The sequence below is a fragment of the Larus michahellis genome, chromosome 13, assembly GCF_964199755.1.
Source record: "Larus michahellis chromosome 13, bLarMic1.1, whole genome shotgun sequence".
NCBI classification, from domain to species: Eukaryota; Metazoa; Chordata; class Aves; order Charadriiformes; family Laridae; genus Larus; species Larus michahellis.
The window spans coordinates 13,148,141-13,162,234 of NC_133908.1; the positions used below are offsets into that span (position 1 = coordinate 13,148,141).

Below are 14,094 nucleotides of genomic sequence, written 5' to 3' on the forward strand. Positions count from 1 at the left end.
GATACGCTCCACCGGGCCGCGCTCTCTGGAAGGAGCAGACAGACATTAGCAGCAGTTCCGTGCTCACAGCTGTAGTGGGAGCCCTGGAAGCAGCCGGCCACCGAGCCCCCGGCCCCGGCCAGCGAGAGACACGACTGCGCCGCGACTCCACCCAAAGCACCAAGGGCTCAGAACGGGCCATTTAAACCCAACACAAACCCCCCATCCCATGGCCAGGCAGAAACCCCAAACAGAGCATTGCCAGCAACAACCGTTCTGCCATGAAATTCCTCACGTTTCCTTGTGGCATCTGTTTGGGAACGAACCCGCACCAAGCCATTCCTTCCGCTTCGTTTTCCCCTCAGTCTTGGTGACCTCCAGCTGTGTTTGCGCTTTCTCCCCGTGGTCTCTCAGCTCCACCCATGCTTCTACCAGGAGACGGACAAGAGTCGAGTAAATATTCTTCCCAGATGGATCTGTTCCTTTGAAAGGGCGATACGCAAGGGAAGGGGAACACGGCTTTCCTAACCACGGGATTTGGAGACTCTGAATGCCAACAACTACCTCTACAGCTGTTGCGCACACGTTTTCCCATTCGCTCACAGAAGAACAAGAATATACACACTTGGTTAGGCTTTTCTCTCTTACTCACATTTTATCTTCCACGTACCACACACTCATCGTTCCCAATATTCACAATAATATACAATAAATACAGCTTTTGCAATTCCCATTACACGGAGACAAGCCAAATTAGCGTATGCCGTCTTCTCAAAAGAGACACCAACCTTCAAGTACAGTAACACGCACGCCATCGCAGACCCCTCGTGCGGCTGACGTGCGCTGAGCACGCAGGAAGGAAAGTAACGAGCTGTAGCTCGGTACTGGCCCTTCCCTCACAGATCGTGCCGAGCCGAGCAGCACAGCAGCGACCTCGGCGTGTTCTCTCGGGTTCTTCAGCACGCAACGCAGGGGACTCTCGCTCGTGCCGGGTTCTGAGCGATGAATGCAGCATCGCCGTATTTTCAAACGCCCCCGCTGCAGGGCAACCGCTTTCATACGAGTAAAGGAAGATACAACGCGGTGACGTGTCGTTCGGGAACCACCCCAGAACGCATTTCACAACGTACAAAAGTTAAACCTGGAGGATTGTGCTCTCTCCGTAGTCTGCTATTGTCTTTCTGTAGAAAACAGAAGCTTTATCTTCAGAGGCGTAACTTTGCGCCTTCCCCCCACCTCATCCTCCTCTCGGGTGTCACATTTCCAGGATAATTTTTGCTCTTAGATCAAAGATCATTTTTGAGTACAAAAACGAGTTACAGGTGTTCAATCACACGCTGAGTATTCTGAAAGCTTGTTCGGAACTAGGATACAGTCACAGATGAGAAGCTTGAACTGTGGTATCTTACACCATACAGAGAGAAGCCATTTTGTTTCCGCTAACATTTTAATTACAATAAATTATTTTGTTACTAAGCAAAGCAGACATTCAAGAACATCTAGGGCAAGAACCCAAGTGAATTACGGCCCTTTCACTGTTCTTTCAGTTATAAATCTTCCTGATCAAAAGTGTCGAGCTGAAACCCCAAATGAACGGTGGCGGCTCCCTGTGTGCTTGCTTCTAGTTTAAAAAGTTACAAGAAAATGGTGGAAACGTAAACATGCAGTTTGGCAGCGTATCTCCTGCTCCAAGACTCAAGCAAGTGCTAGAAATCCTGCACGATCCCTGCCTGCGCCGGACGAGGCAGCACGCTCTGGTCCTGCGGGTGCCCGGCGGCGATTCCCTCCCCGCACACAATTCCTTCCATTTTTGTACTCAAAAACGTTCCAGGGGAGAGCGATCTACGAGCCTTCACCTCCGAGTGCTCCCGAACTCCCAACGCCCGCTCTTTTTGTTGTGTTCGCATGGGTAATACCGTTCTAAATTACAAAATTAGAAATGTACATGTTTAAAGGTTTTTCAAAATTAAATTATACACAAACTGGTCTTTACTAAACTATCCTACAAATATTCCACAAACAAGGCAGCAAAAGAACCAGTCCACCACAAAGTCTACAAATACAAAATGTAAGTCTTCCAGTAATTATTGTAACGGGAACAAAAGTTCAGAAAATAAATTAACCTCCAGCTCGTCACACAGTGTTACAGGAGGTATCGTTATGTGAGTTGAAGGGTTTCCATCGTTAGCAGAGTCACCGAACAATCCGGTCCCCTCTCGGCGTCCCCGTCGCCCAGCTCAGCCGCTGAGCGGATCCTCCCGGTAGTGGATGGCGTAGCGGAGCTTTTCCAGCATGATGTCCAGCGAGGAGTACTGGGGAAGCTTGATCATGAACATGCACGTTTCCACGCGGATGTACCGAGAGTCTGGAGAACCTGCGGGGAAGAAGCGCCAGATGGGGCTTGAACACACCCTCCGCCTTTCACCTCATTCTCCAGAAGCGTCTCCTCACCAAGAAGCATCAAAATAAAGAGATTCCCGCCTGTGTCTCCCGAAGCTCAGATACTGCTGTGCTTCCCAGTCGCTCCTCAGGCCTGTATTTTTCTGATAGTCAATCGTTTTAAAAGCATACGAGACAAATATTATACGAAGATTCTTTTTGTCTCTAGAGGGTAATGTTTTAAATACTTAAAGTTTATTTTAAGTCTTAATTTTTTACATGGTTTGAAACAAGGTCTGCTCGCTTCTTATTTACAGCCATAACTACCTGCCTCTCCTTTGTCGTTCCTCCTGCATTAAATGCATGTTCAAGTTAAAAACCAGGGGAACTGAAAGCTCGAGCAGAGCTGCTTTTCTTTGCCGTAGCAGACAGAGGGGGAACATACCTGCAGCTCCGTCGGGGGGGGCTATTTTCATGGGGTACGGCGGGACGTGGGCGGTGTCAGGGCCCCCGTCTTTGCAAGGACAGGTGAAGGGGATCCGCTCCTGGTTACAGGCGAACTTTATGAACTTGCAGAGCTCCTCCTGAGTGAACATCTCCAATGCGCTCCAGAAAAACTCGATGTGCTGATCGGTCTCCATCAGCCCCACCTGGTACATGGTGTGTGCCTAGGAGAGAAAAGAAAGCCGGGTGTCCACCGCTGCTTTCCTCCCCCACTTAGAGGACAGAAGGGGAGGGTAATTACACCTCTCTCCCCAGTTCTCCTGCCTTTTCAAAATCATTAGGAAATTCAGCCATGGCAGAGTGTTAATACGCGTGGGTCTGTATCTTTTCAGCCGATGAGCTTCTGTAACAGGGCTGTCTCGGTGTTTCCCCCGCAGTGCGGGTACTGTACACTGCTGTTTTGTGCAATATGCAGGGCTGGGGCCGTTCAGCACTGCTGCTGTTTAAGGAAAACACAAAACAACACTAACACCCATGGCTGAGAATATTCTACAACTTCTGACACAAGAGAACAGTTCTTCTTACGGCATAATTCTTATGGTAATGAGATTAAAGCATTTAGGAGCAGAAGATGCCTGTTACAGATAAACTTCAGATCTTCAGAAGTTATTTGCAATTCAAAATAGGGGTGGTGGCTCTTTCAGCCCTTAGCTCAAGTGGCAAATATTAAATAAATATCAATAAAATGGAGATAGATTTAAAATGTCATGTTAAAAAGTAAATTCATTATTCCTCTCTGGAACAAGCCCCACTCCTAGAATTTCCTCAACCCAGTGAAATCTTAAGTTTCCTTGGGGCCAGTGCTCCCTACGGATTGTCCTGGCTGTATCGCACGCAGAAGGTTCTCCCCTAACACCTTCCACGTGGGAGGCTCCTCTCCGCCACGTGTCAGAGGGGTGAGTTTTGCCAAAGCAGCTGCAGTTCTTCACACCTTGAGAAACTCCAGGTTAATGTATGGAAGCCCACATGTCCTCAGCTCCATCTCTAGAGGGGTCAGCGTAGTCAGAAGCTGGAGGGGAATGATCGACCCAAGCCCAGCACGCACTGCAGTCATGCACTCCGGAGTCTGCAGCTCACGCATCCTCAAGCTCCGGATCGCTGTTGCGTACACGTCCTTGTTCTCCCATCTGCAAGGACAGAGATTCAGGACGAGAAAGGAGAGCGCGTAAGAACCTTCTTTCCCCAACCCTGACCGTTACATACAGGAGGGATTCATGGGGAGATTCCACTTTTGAACAATCAAGAGTGAGCACTAAGCTATTTGCATTCTGATGCTTCACAATTTAATTCCACTTTCCTGAGCTTCCTCTCCCTCCCTCATGCTTGTCCATCTCTCTCACGCCTCCTACCTGTGGGTGTTTACTGAAGGCAGCGAGCAGCTGATGAGCGCTACTCCTCCACTGTCTCTTTCTTACAGAACAAGGGGCAGTAAATAGCATGAGTGATTCCAAGCTCCTGCCAACAAGTGTAAAGCTTTCCCAGATCGTTCCAGCCTTCAGCTTGTTACAAAAGCATCACTGGAGAGCCCGGTGCTTGGAAAGTTATTCCAGAGACGCTTCTTCCCCATGTAACCCAGTGCAACGTCCTGCCAAGAAAGCTGTTGCTTACCCCACCGGGATGTGCCTGCCCCTGGGACAGAGCTCCACCTCTTCCCCCGTCATGGTCAGGTAGGTGAATTTGCAGCACGGCTTGTTGGGACAGTCGGGGCTCTCTGTTGCCAGATGCTGAGAAGCAATTTCTGCACACAGAGCTTCCAGTTCTGTCTCATCGTTTATCTGTCACGAAACACAAGAATAGTACCTGATGACCACCATGTTCGCAGCACGCTATTCTTGTGACTCGCTAAAGGTATCACCACAGTGTACAGAGCGCGCTCGTTATATCATCTGGAGACAGCACAGACAGCGAAAGCCGGTAATTGCTTTGGCGGGTTATTTTCTGGTTTAGTACTGCCAAGTTCCAGTAAACATTTCAGAAGCCTTAATTCCACTGTGCCTGGCAGCAGAAGAGACTCAGCAGCTTTTTCAAGCCATCAGGAGGTAGAGTCCTGCACCCGTACGATGAGTCAAGACACTTCACGACCCTGCTCACACGAACAACATCTGCCAGCAGTGAAGCCAGCCACCACCGCGTAGGGCAGGCAGCGAAGCGAGCAGCTATTAGAACCGTGTGCTTATGGGGGTTACCCTGAAAAAAAAAAGCAGGAGGGAAAAGAAAGAAGTTACTTACATTTTCAAATTTTTTGACGTAGTTGTAGGTGAGGATGTCAGCTTCCTGGAGATCAACGTCCGGATCCAGTGGTTCTCCTACCAGCGTCTTCCAGAAGGAGGGCAGGAGGTCAAGCGGCAGAGGAACATCCGCCCGAATTGCAATACCCAAGAGCTGCCCAAAGAAATGGAATAACTGCTCCTCTGCATAGGTTATAGGGCTCGGCGTCAAAATGTACTTCCCCTTCAGAAGAAAAAACAGAACAGAGCACACAAACCAGTATTTAACGACTGATGCACACGCTGCAGGTCCACAAATTAACAGGCTTGTGCAAATACCGACTTGAACATGACGAATACTGATTAGTTGGCTACAAAAGGATTGGCTCAAGTGTGGCATGGAGTCTGTATAATATGCACTGATGTTCTATCACATTATCCTAACGATCAAAAGCAACACCATTAAGACGGTTTCCTTGGGAGCCCCTGCTTTTACAAGCTCTGTTAATCAGCATTCACAAGACTTTTCTGTATTTGTGTTACCAGTTCGATATCTAAACCTTGCAAGTTGTGGGATGTTTCTGAAATACAGTCTGGATATGCAAAGTCAGGTTCGCTACGTAGCTGGTCTTGAAGGAAATGAGCTCTTCCTACCTTGTGGACATTGCTAGGAAGGAACTACCTCAACTGCTGTAAATCCTTTGGGCCATAAGCTTTATCTTGTTTCTATAATAGATCTACTGCACAAAATAGGAGGACGCTAAACACGCACTAAATAGCATGGATGGTGCGTCTTATTCTACTATCAATGCAACTGACTCTCCTGGTGACACTCCTTGAGTAATACCAACAGAATGACTTCACTAGTTTGGGACTGACAATCTCTAAATCAGACAACTGCACCACATTCACTCGGAGGGAACTTTGACCAGGAGTCTTAGTTCTGCTGTATTTTGCAGTCTTGACTACTTGGCTACTTCATCGAGTACCTGTAGTGCCACTTGAAGTGCAACAGGGGATTCATCAACAGGCATTTTCAGTTTTATCAGGCACGTGAGACCTCTCTGGTGAGATGTGCTAACAGGGGCTGTTGGGCTGAAGCTTCTCTCTGTAGCGCTAACTGACTGTGTCCTACTCCTGCTCAAACACATGCATTCAACACGAGAAAAGCAACTTCGTTTCTTGCATTGAGATATCACACCTTATTCTTATTCACTGCAGAGCTCGGGCACAACAGGAGAAGGGAGAGCGAGGAGCTCTGTAACTCTTTACAAACTTGCCAAAGGAAGTGACGGAAGGATCCACCTGAAAAAGAGAGGGGCACAACAATGAAATGCCCTCTGAGGCTGGTTACCACTGCCTTCTCATCCAGAATTTGTCGTTCTCCTTGAAATCGCATTTCGAGCCTTGGAGTACACACTTCACCCGACTGCACAGATACACGGCTTAAACAAGGGTGGGGTAGATGCCAGACTACTATTTACACGCGAGTTCACATTTAAGTAGTTAAATTACATGCAAAAAATAAGTCACTGAGTTGCTGCCTGCTGAATTCCTAAGTGCTGCTTTGTCTTCCATCACTCTATGGGTAAGACTAGCACAAACGCTTGTTACACCAGTTGGCTTGCAAATGGAATTCGTTACTTGATTAGAAGATGAATGGTGCTGTCTTCGTAACAACAGGCCGTTCCCACAGCCAAAAGCAGTGAGACAATGCCTCAAAAATCATTACAGATGCTGAGCTGTGGCCATAACATTTATCTCTTTATAGATACCGTCAATAACCACCGCAGACCTTAAAAAGAAAGGAATTCCCCTTGAGAGAAGGCATCAAGGAGCCCTTTGTTCAGCTAACAGGTGCACCCTTACAAGAATTTTCCTTTACGTGATTTGATGGATGACACTCGTAGGCAAGACGTGAAGTGCACTTTGGGCTTTTCTGCTCTAACTCCACATAACCCCATGAATCTCCAAAAAGGACCTATTCCGACCAGCACAGACTGCATTCATTTAGACAGCAGCAATCAATTCTCTTCTTTGACACGCAGTTGATATTTGCCTTGATGCCCTATCAATTATTCAACAGACCTGCAAAGTAAGATTTTTCCCGGCTCTTACTTAAGTCCGGTCTCTTCCTGGCGTACGTGACCCCAGGCACCACCCACGGGAGCCAGCACCCCCAAAGAAACTAAACGCCCAATGGGGCTGGACTGCGGCCACATAAAAAAGATCTTACAAAATGAAACCACACAAATTAAAATATAGCATCAAGAGAAGGCATAATGCTCTTGTTTAATAAAGTAAGATTATCGTTTAACGCTTTCTGGTGAAAAGTGGTACTCCTGTGTCCCGAGCAGTCTGTCTGTACTGGTTAGGTGAAGTCAGGGCAGTTAAATGTCTATTCCTTTCTGAGGCTTATTCTTTTAACGAGTCACATGAAAGTTATTAAAATGATTACAAGAAATACTGTACGCTCCTCTCAAAAGTGAGGAAGATGCAATTTTGATACTGTTTACTGCAAAAATTAGGGACAGTTTTTAAGGCAACAAAGCCCTTACCATACTCACTATCTCTTCAGCTTGGCTGGGACAAGCTGGAGTTCATGCTTCTGATGTCAAGTTGAAAACAATTCTCAAAAACCCCTTGCTTGGGCATGACCATTTTTAATTGTTAACACTCGCACATTCCTTGACAACTACGTTTGATAATGTATCCTATACCACTATCTTAATCTATTGGCTGTGCAATTGCGCATCACTTTATCAATAAAAACCACTGTAGCATTTACCCAGCTCATTACTAATAAGAACGAACTTAAAAAATTAAAAGCCTTTGTTATCAGCACAGTCTGAGTTTACCACAGCTGAGCATCAAAACAACCTCAAGTGACATTCTTACTAAATGCTCTCCCCATGCTTCAAACAACTTATTATAACTTTATTTACTTGTTCTAGGTAAGAGAGTCGCATGCCCAGGCACTCATACTTCCTGCTGTATTACCTACAATGTGAAAATTAACTATCTGGTTTGCTTAATTCTTGGAACCTTCATTCTCTTCCACCTGCAGGACTACAAACACCACAGAGGTAACGCTGCTCCTTACAGTTAGCAGCAGCCACATCGTGGTGAGAACTTGGATTCCAGCTGGAGTAAGCTCTCACAACTGTACCCGAGGTCCCCCCCGCTGGTAACTCCGTAATCCCGACTTACTTGTGCCATGAACCTCCTCCCCCGTGAAGCGGATGTTGAACGCATACGTAGGGTCTCCACCACTGGCAAGTTTAACACAGAGCTGCGAGGAGGGCACGCAGGCCAGCTGTCTTGCTGCCTGACAGAAATAGGAGTTCTCTGAAGAACGGATCTCCCCTATTTAAAAGCAAATGAAAAAAGAATAAAATCCCCATACTCAGAGTATTTTGCGTTAATAAGCATCTGAGCTTGGTTAAAACAGATCTGACTAGTTGCAACGGATTAAAGTGAATTTTGAAAAGGATCAGTGTGTCCTGTACCTCCAACTATTTCCAGGGGATCCAGGGTGATTTCTGGGGCTGCGTGATCAGCAGTTCTTTGGACAGTGGCATTCAGCACTCTGTTCATGACAGTCACTTTTGTGTCATAAAAGATTAAACCTAAATAAACACACACATATTTCAGTATAGTTAACCTATCCTTCTACAACCCTATTTTCTGAAATTCTCTAACGGACAACGGTAGAGTAATAATTTCATCTTCATTAGGTAGCTAAAATATGGCTAATCCACCTTTTTCTTTTTTTTTTTAAGTATTGTTTCTAATGTTTACTGGAAGAAGCACACTGGGTTAGAACACTGATGAACGCAATTCTAATGTTACATAAATAGATCCTAGCAACTCCACCAGAATCTCTGTAAATCAGAAACACTTTGCCAAATAGCTTTCAGAAATCTGAGATGTTTTGACAGTAATCCTAGAAGCAAGAAAACATGATAAAAAAATAGGGCTGTCACATTGCACCATAAATACGGGCTCTATAAGAGACAAAATCTGAACATTCCTCCCTTCTCCACACTGGGTTTAGGTGGTGGATTTATCTTTTTTTTAGCTGGGAAATCCAAAAGCCTACTCACACACAGACACCTTTGGTGACTTTTGTATCTTCTCCTTCTTCAGAAGGACACAAGTTTGGGAAACATAATGACCTAAATCTTGGTTTTGTTTGTTGTCTAACAAAGGCTTGTAAAAACTATTTTAAATGCTGATGCACGATAAGTATTTTCTTGATCTCTCTAATTCTACAACTTCAAGGACAATGAGGATGCCAACATGTCTTGGAACTTTCACCTGAACTGCTGCTTGTTGACTAACAAAGAATTTTAATTTACGGATACCCCTGAGAAGATAAAGGCGCATTTGAACACCCACAGACAGAAAAGATGGGCCAGCTCCCTCCATGGTCAAGAGAGGTGCACAGTGTCTATTAACTACTTGCAGGAATAATCCCCCTCGCCTTTAAAAAACAAGCCAAGAAAAAAAACCACAACTCCCTCACTGAGAAGTGCCCTTGGGTTAAAGCCAGGTTTTGGCTGCCACCTCAGAGAGACCGTATGCCAGCTTATCGGGTGGAGAATGAAGCCAATAAGCCTATGTTAGCACACTGAAACCACCCACTATCTCGCTTCCCCTCTCCCCTCCATGTTCTCCTTTCTGTCACACGTATACACGCACTAAAATCTTCTGCAAAATATGCTAAGAAATTGAGTGTGTTGCAGGGTGCACCCTCTCAGGCCACAACCATGTTCCCCAAGAAGCTGACCTTTGGCCTCTTGCAGTAATGCAGCAATACTATTAGTGTACATCTCCGTCTGCCGAAGCTCCACCAGTGGCAAGAAGAAGGTCTCCAACGTTGTATTGAGAGACTGAAGCAGTGCAAACCGTAGGCGTAGACTTTCAACAGGAACATCTGAGGTGGGAAACATCCAGTCAGAGAGAGAAAGAGATTCCCTACCTACTGCAAAGTCTATCTTCCCAGCAGATTCAGGCCAGGAACCACAGAAGCTTCCTTCTAAAGCAGTCCCTCCTGATCTCTGTACATCAAGAGGGCTGAAGATGCAAGAACATCCGAGATCTGTGATGTTCCTTACTGGATCTCGAGTCCCTGGGTGTCTGAGTCCAGTATCTTTCATTATCACTGAATTTGCATTATCTGAAGATCCTCTTAAAGGAACTTAGTGCTTAGAACAGGATTTAGGTGACTGAAGCCGGCCTAGGTCCAGAACTGAAATCCAACCTCCCTTCACCCTGCAAGCTAAACTCACCGGATATCTGCCTGCTCCAGCCTGATCTAGGAAGTACGCTTGGAGAGCGGAGAACAGTTGCAGTGCCTTTCTAACAACCCTGCCAAAGGCACTGTGGTGCCCAAGCACACCCAAGGAGAGAGAAGACCTAGACTCAGTGCTCGGCCCACAGAGGCTCCAATTTGCAACCTCCAAAACAATGTCCCAACTACCCGGGAGACAGCCAGGTTGTTCAGGAGCCCGACCCAGCTCCTCCACTCGAGCAAGCCTCTATGCAAACAATCTATACATACTCAACAAACAGGAAATTCTGGGATCTGCTGCATCAGCTGGATCCAAATAAACTTCGTGGGGATGGAGTCGTGCTGGTGTAATTGCAAGGTGACGACAAAGCCTGTTGATGTACTGGACAAGGGCTACATCCATTTCCAGTGTCCATTTCCGGGACGCTTTTTGAGCATGTCTTGCATCAATGCAGGCACACCTGAAACGGAAAAGGCATAGAACCTGTTGAAACCCAAGTGCAATACTGCTTACTAAGAGCAAGTACTGCTTACTAAGAGCATGTTGAGCTTGTTCTACTTCGTTCCCCTTTTCTTAAGCAGAGCTGTTTCATTACAAAAATTCCAGTTTGAGAATAAAAACTGATTTATCCCTTACCTTGCCTCACTATTATTAAGTAATAAGAAAAAAGGAACTGTCCTATTAATCTTACTGCACCGTCTTCTTTACACTCCGAAGCAGATAACAGGGGAAGGAGATGTGGCAATTAGCTTGTGGCTTGACACAGGGAAATATGGAGGATTCATTTAAGGGACTTTCTTCCTGTACTACATTAACAAGGAAGTAACTGCTCCCTCTTCTACATTACTACTGACTCAGGAATAGTACTGCCAGTATAAACAAACACCCAGCGCGCAGAATAGAAAGCTGTTGTGGGATTAAACCAGAGACAACCAGATGGATCTACAATTCTCGTCAGGCCAGTTTATTATACAGCCTGGAAGCTACAAAGGACAGTACGGCACATAATTTTGTCAGCTATGCTATGTACAAGAAAGTCAGGAACCTGCATTTTGACAGCATAGCGACTCTTTTAAAGCACTTTTTAAGAGAATAATCAACAGTTTTGTCTACAGGCCTTGCAGCCACGGGTAGAAGTTTGCACGTTACTAATACACTGGTTAAAGCTACTTGGAGCAGGAACGCTTGGGATCAAGTTTTTTTCTTTAAAGCGAGCACAATCAATCAGTATCACCTTTACAAAGAGATCTGCAAAATTTACCTTTCAAAATGTAGATCATATCCACAGGACAGAATAGCTCTCCACACACTACGGATATCCTGTTTAGATCGGTCAACCACAAATCTGTGAAATCCATCCAGCGTCAAATACTTCTCCTCAGGAACTGGCAGCAAAGATACGACCATCAAATAGTTAACGACTTACTAAGAAGTCTACACACCACACAGGAAAACGGCTGGTGTACGAGGTGGCTCCCTGCCAGCTTTCTCCTGGTTCACATCCCACCATGGCTCACTTCTTGAGTAGCTCTAAACGTAATGCTGTTCAGGTCCAATCTGGCCTCATTCTTTCCTCTCAAGGATGCAAATCCCCCAGCTGCCCTCTGGAATAGCTCCACCAATGTATCTAACCAGGTCTTAAGGATCCAGACTCGGCTGAATGCTGGATTCCCCTCTTCTGAGCTAATCTGGCATTTCCTACAGTGAAGAACAGAGTCCAAGCTCATGTCTATTCACTCTTCCACCTGACTAGAAAAAGAAATATCAAGCAAGGCCCTGGAACTAAGCTCTGTTATAGCATGGCTGTGCTGTCTCCTCCGTGGGGAGACTAGTTATGAGGCATCTGAAGCTTCTCTTTCATCCTATTTTCCTCTTGTAACTTAGCAATTTTCCTATAAAAGTTCAGAAACAATTTAAAACCATCTAGTTCAACCCCATGAACCTCCCACTGTACAAGAAAAAGCCTTGAAACTATACCTCTTAGGAAGCCAGTTCTCTACCCAAGGTATTCACGTGGCCTGCGCACACTGCTGCGTGAATTGCATGAACACAGTTTGCTCTCACTTACATTGATGAGTCCAGATTTACAGATATACAAATAAAAGCAGCATTTTAAATCACTATTTAAAAAAGTTAAGTTAGCTTCATTAAAAACAAAGTCAACCAAATCTATCAAGGCATCATGTAAGCATGCCAATATAAAAAAAAACGTATTTCTTTTCTATGACGTAATACTATAGAAAAATTCTATACAGTTACTACCTTCCTGTTTCTTTGTGGGGGACTTTTCAGGGTCCTTCTCTTCAGGTTTGCTCTTCTCAGGAGATTTTGGCTTTACAGTAGGTTTTTTCTCACTTAAGGCTGTTCGGCTAAGGGACAAAGTGAATGTTAGGATTAAAGTTTTCTTTTGTCTGTTCAAGAAACCAAGACATTCCTTGAGGGACTTTTATAATATCGAAGTTGCATTTCCCTCTTCCAATCAGCACACAGAAATATGGGAGGAGGCGTGGAATAAAAAAAAAAATCTAGATTGTTAAAGAGAAATCAAATGTTTTACAACTGTCACAAGGCTGAAGACACCAACCTGACACTATTGAGCATAGACTTTTCCTTTGTAGGTGGTTTTGTAACCGGGCGCTTGGTGCTCACAACTTTCACTGGATGCTGTTCTTTGCCTGCTTTGTTGTACTTGCTCTTGTCAAATTTCGGCTTGGGCACACCGTATTTCCTTAAAATCTTGCAACACAGAAAGTGAATAATTACCCAGTGCTTTCAAGTTACACAAAAAGATGCTGTAAATAGTTTTCAAAGCATTACCTGAGTAAGCTGATCCTCTAGCACCTTCTTCGGAGGACGGACGTTTGTGAAGAACACATGAAGGAGGTTGCCAGGAGTCTGAGAATTTATCTGCTCTTTACTAAGATAGATATCAGCAACCTTAATGGGTTTTGCTGGAGTTAAGCTCAGCATTTGCTCAGAATGGACGCAGCTTTTAAATATTTCTGTGAGGACTTCCCGAGCACCCGGGACCAATTTTTCACCTAATAAAAAAATAAAAAATAATGCAATACAGTAGAAAATACCATGACAAGCATTTACAATTTGAAACATGAAAAAACCATTCTGCATTCAGCTAAAATACTGTATGACATGCCACTTGCTCCAAGATAAAAATCACTTAGAAAAATTCTACTGGCAGACCTGACCTTTCTGCACCCTAATACCCCATTTATGATAGAAAATGGAATGCCTTCTCCTGTTCCGGCCACATACTGTAATGATTGAGTGACTGTAGTGGTGGTGAAAAAGTAGATTATTTATGATGCCAGTATAAAAATTACATCACATAGGTACACGCCAACACCTACCAACTGAACTAGTAGTCAACTGAACTTCCTCCAAGTATTATCCTCCCCTCTCCCCTGATTCAGGATTCTGGCCCATTCCAGGTGTATCAGGGTGTGTACAGCTTTCATGTTGTTAGAGAATATAAACTACCAGCTCTTCTACTTGGACAGTTTCTACTCTAAAATTATACTGTGTCTAACAGTGGTAAATTTTGAGAAAATAGCCACTGTAATAAAAGTCACTGAACAACTCAGTTTTTTCAGTTGGTGGGAAGTTTTTTTTGTGGTTTTGCGTTGTTTTCCTTTTTGATTAGCTGTGATGGCAGTTAAGCAATATTCAGATTGCAAATAGCTGCTTGCCAACTGATGAGAGCGAGGAAA

The 14,094-nt window shown here is 44.9% G+C and overlaps 1 protein-coding gene across 4 annotated transcripts in view; it reads right to left on the reverse strand.

Annotated features, from left to right (window-relative positions):
- Positions 1 to 608: 608 nt before the first annotated feature.
- HECTD4 (HECT domain E3 ubiquitin protein ligase 4) overlaps positions 609 to 14,094 on the reverse strand; it is a 75,963-nt gene continuing 62,477 nt past the window's right edge. For all 4 annotated transcript variants that reach the window (XM_074606488.1, XM_074606486.1, XM_074606487.1 and 1 more), the window contains exons 63-76: positions 13,184 to 13,407; positions 12,951 to 13,102; positions 12,629 to 12,735; positions 11,628 to 11,751; positions 10,636 to 10,826; positions 9,862 to 10,008; positions 8,579 to 8,698; positions 8,280 to 8,435; positions 6,271 to 6,374; positions 5,092 to 5,313; positions 4,471 to 4,637; positions 3,794 to 3,989; positions 2,804 to 3,026; positions 609 to 2,353 (exon numbers count right to left, since the gene is read on the reverse strand). In XM_074606488.1, the coding sequence (XP_074462589.1) occupies positions 2,217 to 2,353; positions 2,804 to 3,026; positions 3,794 to 3,989; positions 4,471 to 4,637; positions 5,092 to 5,313; positions 6,271 to 6,374; positions 8,280 to 8,435; positions 8,579 to 8,698; positions 9,862 to 10,008; positions 10,636 to 10,826; positions 11,628 to 11,751; positions 12,629 to 12,735; positions 12,951 to 13,102; positions 13,184 to 13,407 (2,270 nt within the window). In that variant the 3' untranslated portion in view covers positions 609 to 2,216. The remainder of the gene's footprint in view (positions 2,354 to 2,803; positions 3,027 to 3,793; positions 3,990 to 4,470; positions 4,638 to 5,091; positions 5,314 to 6,270; positions 6,375 to 8,279; positions 8,436 to 8,578; positions 8,699 to 9,861; positions 10,009 to 10,635; positions 10,827 to 11,627; positions 11,752 to 12,628; positions 12,736 to 12,950; positions 13,103 to 13,183; positions 13,408 to 14,094) is intronic.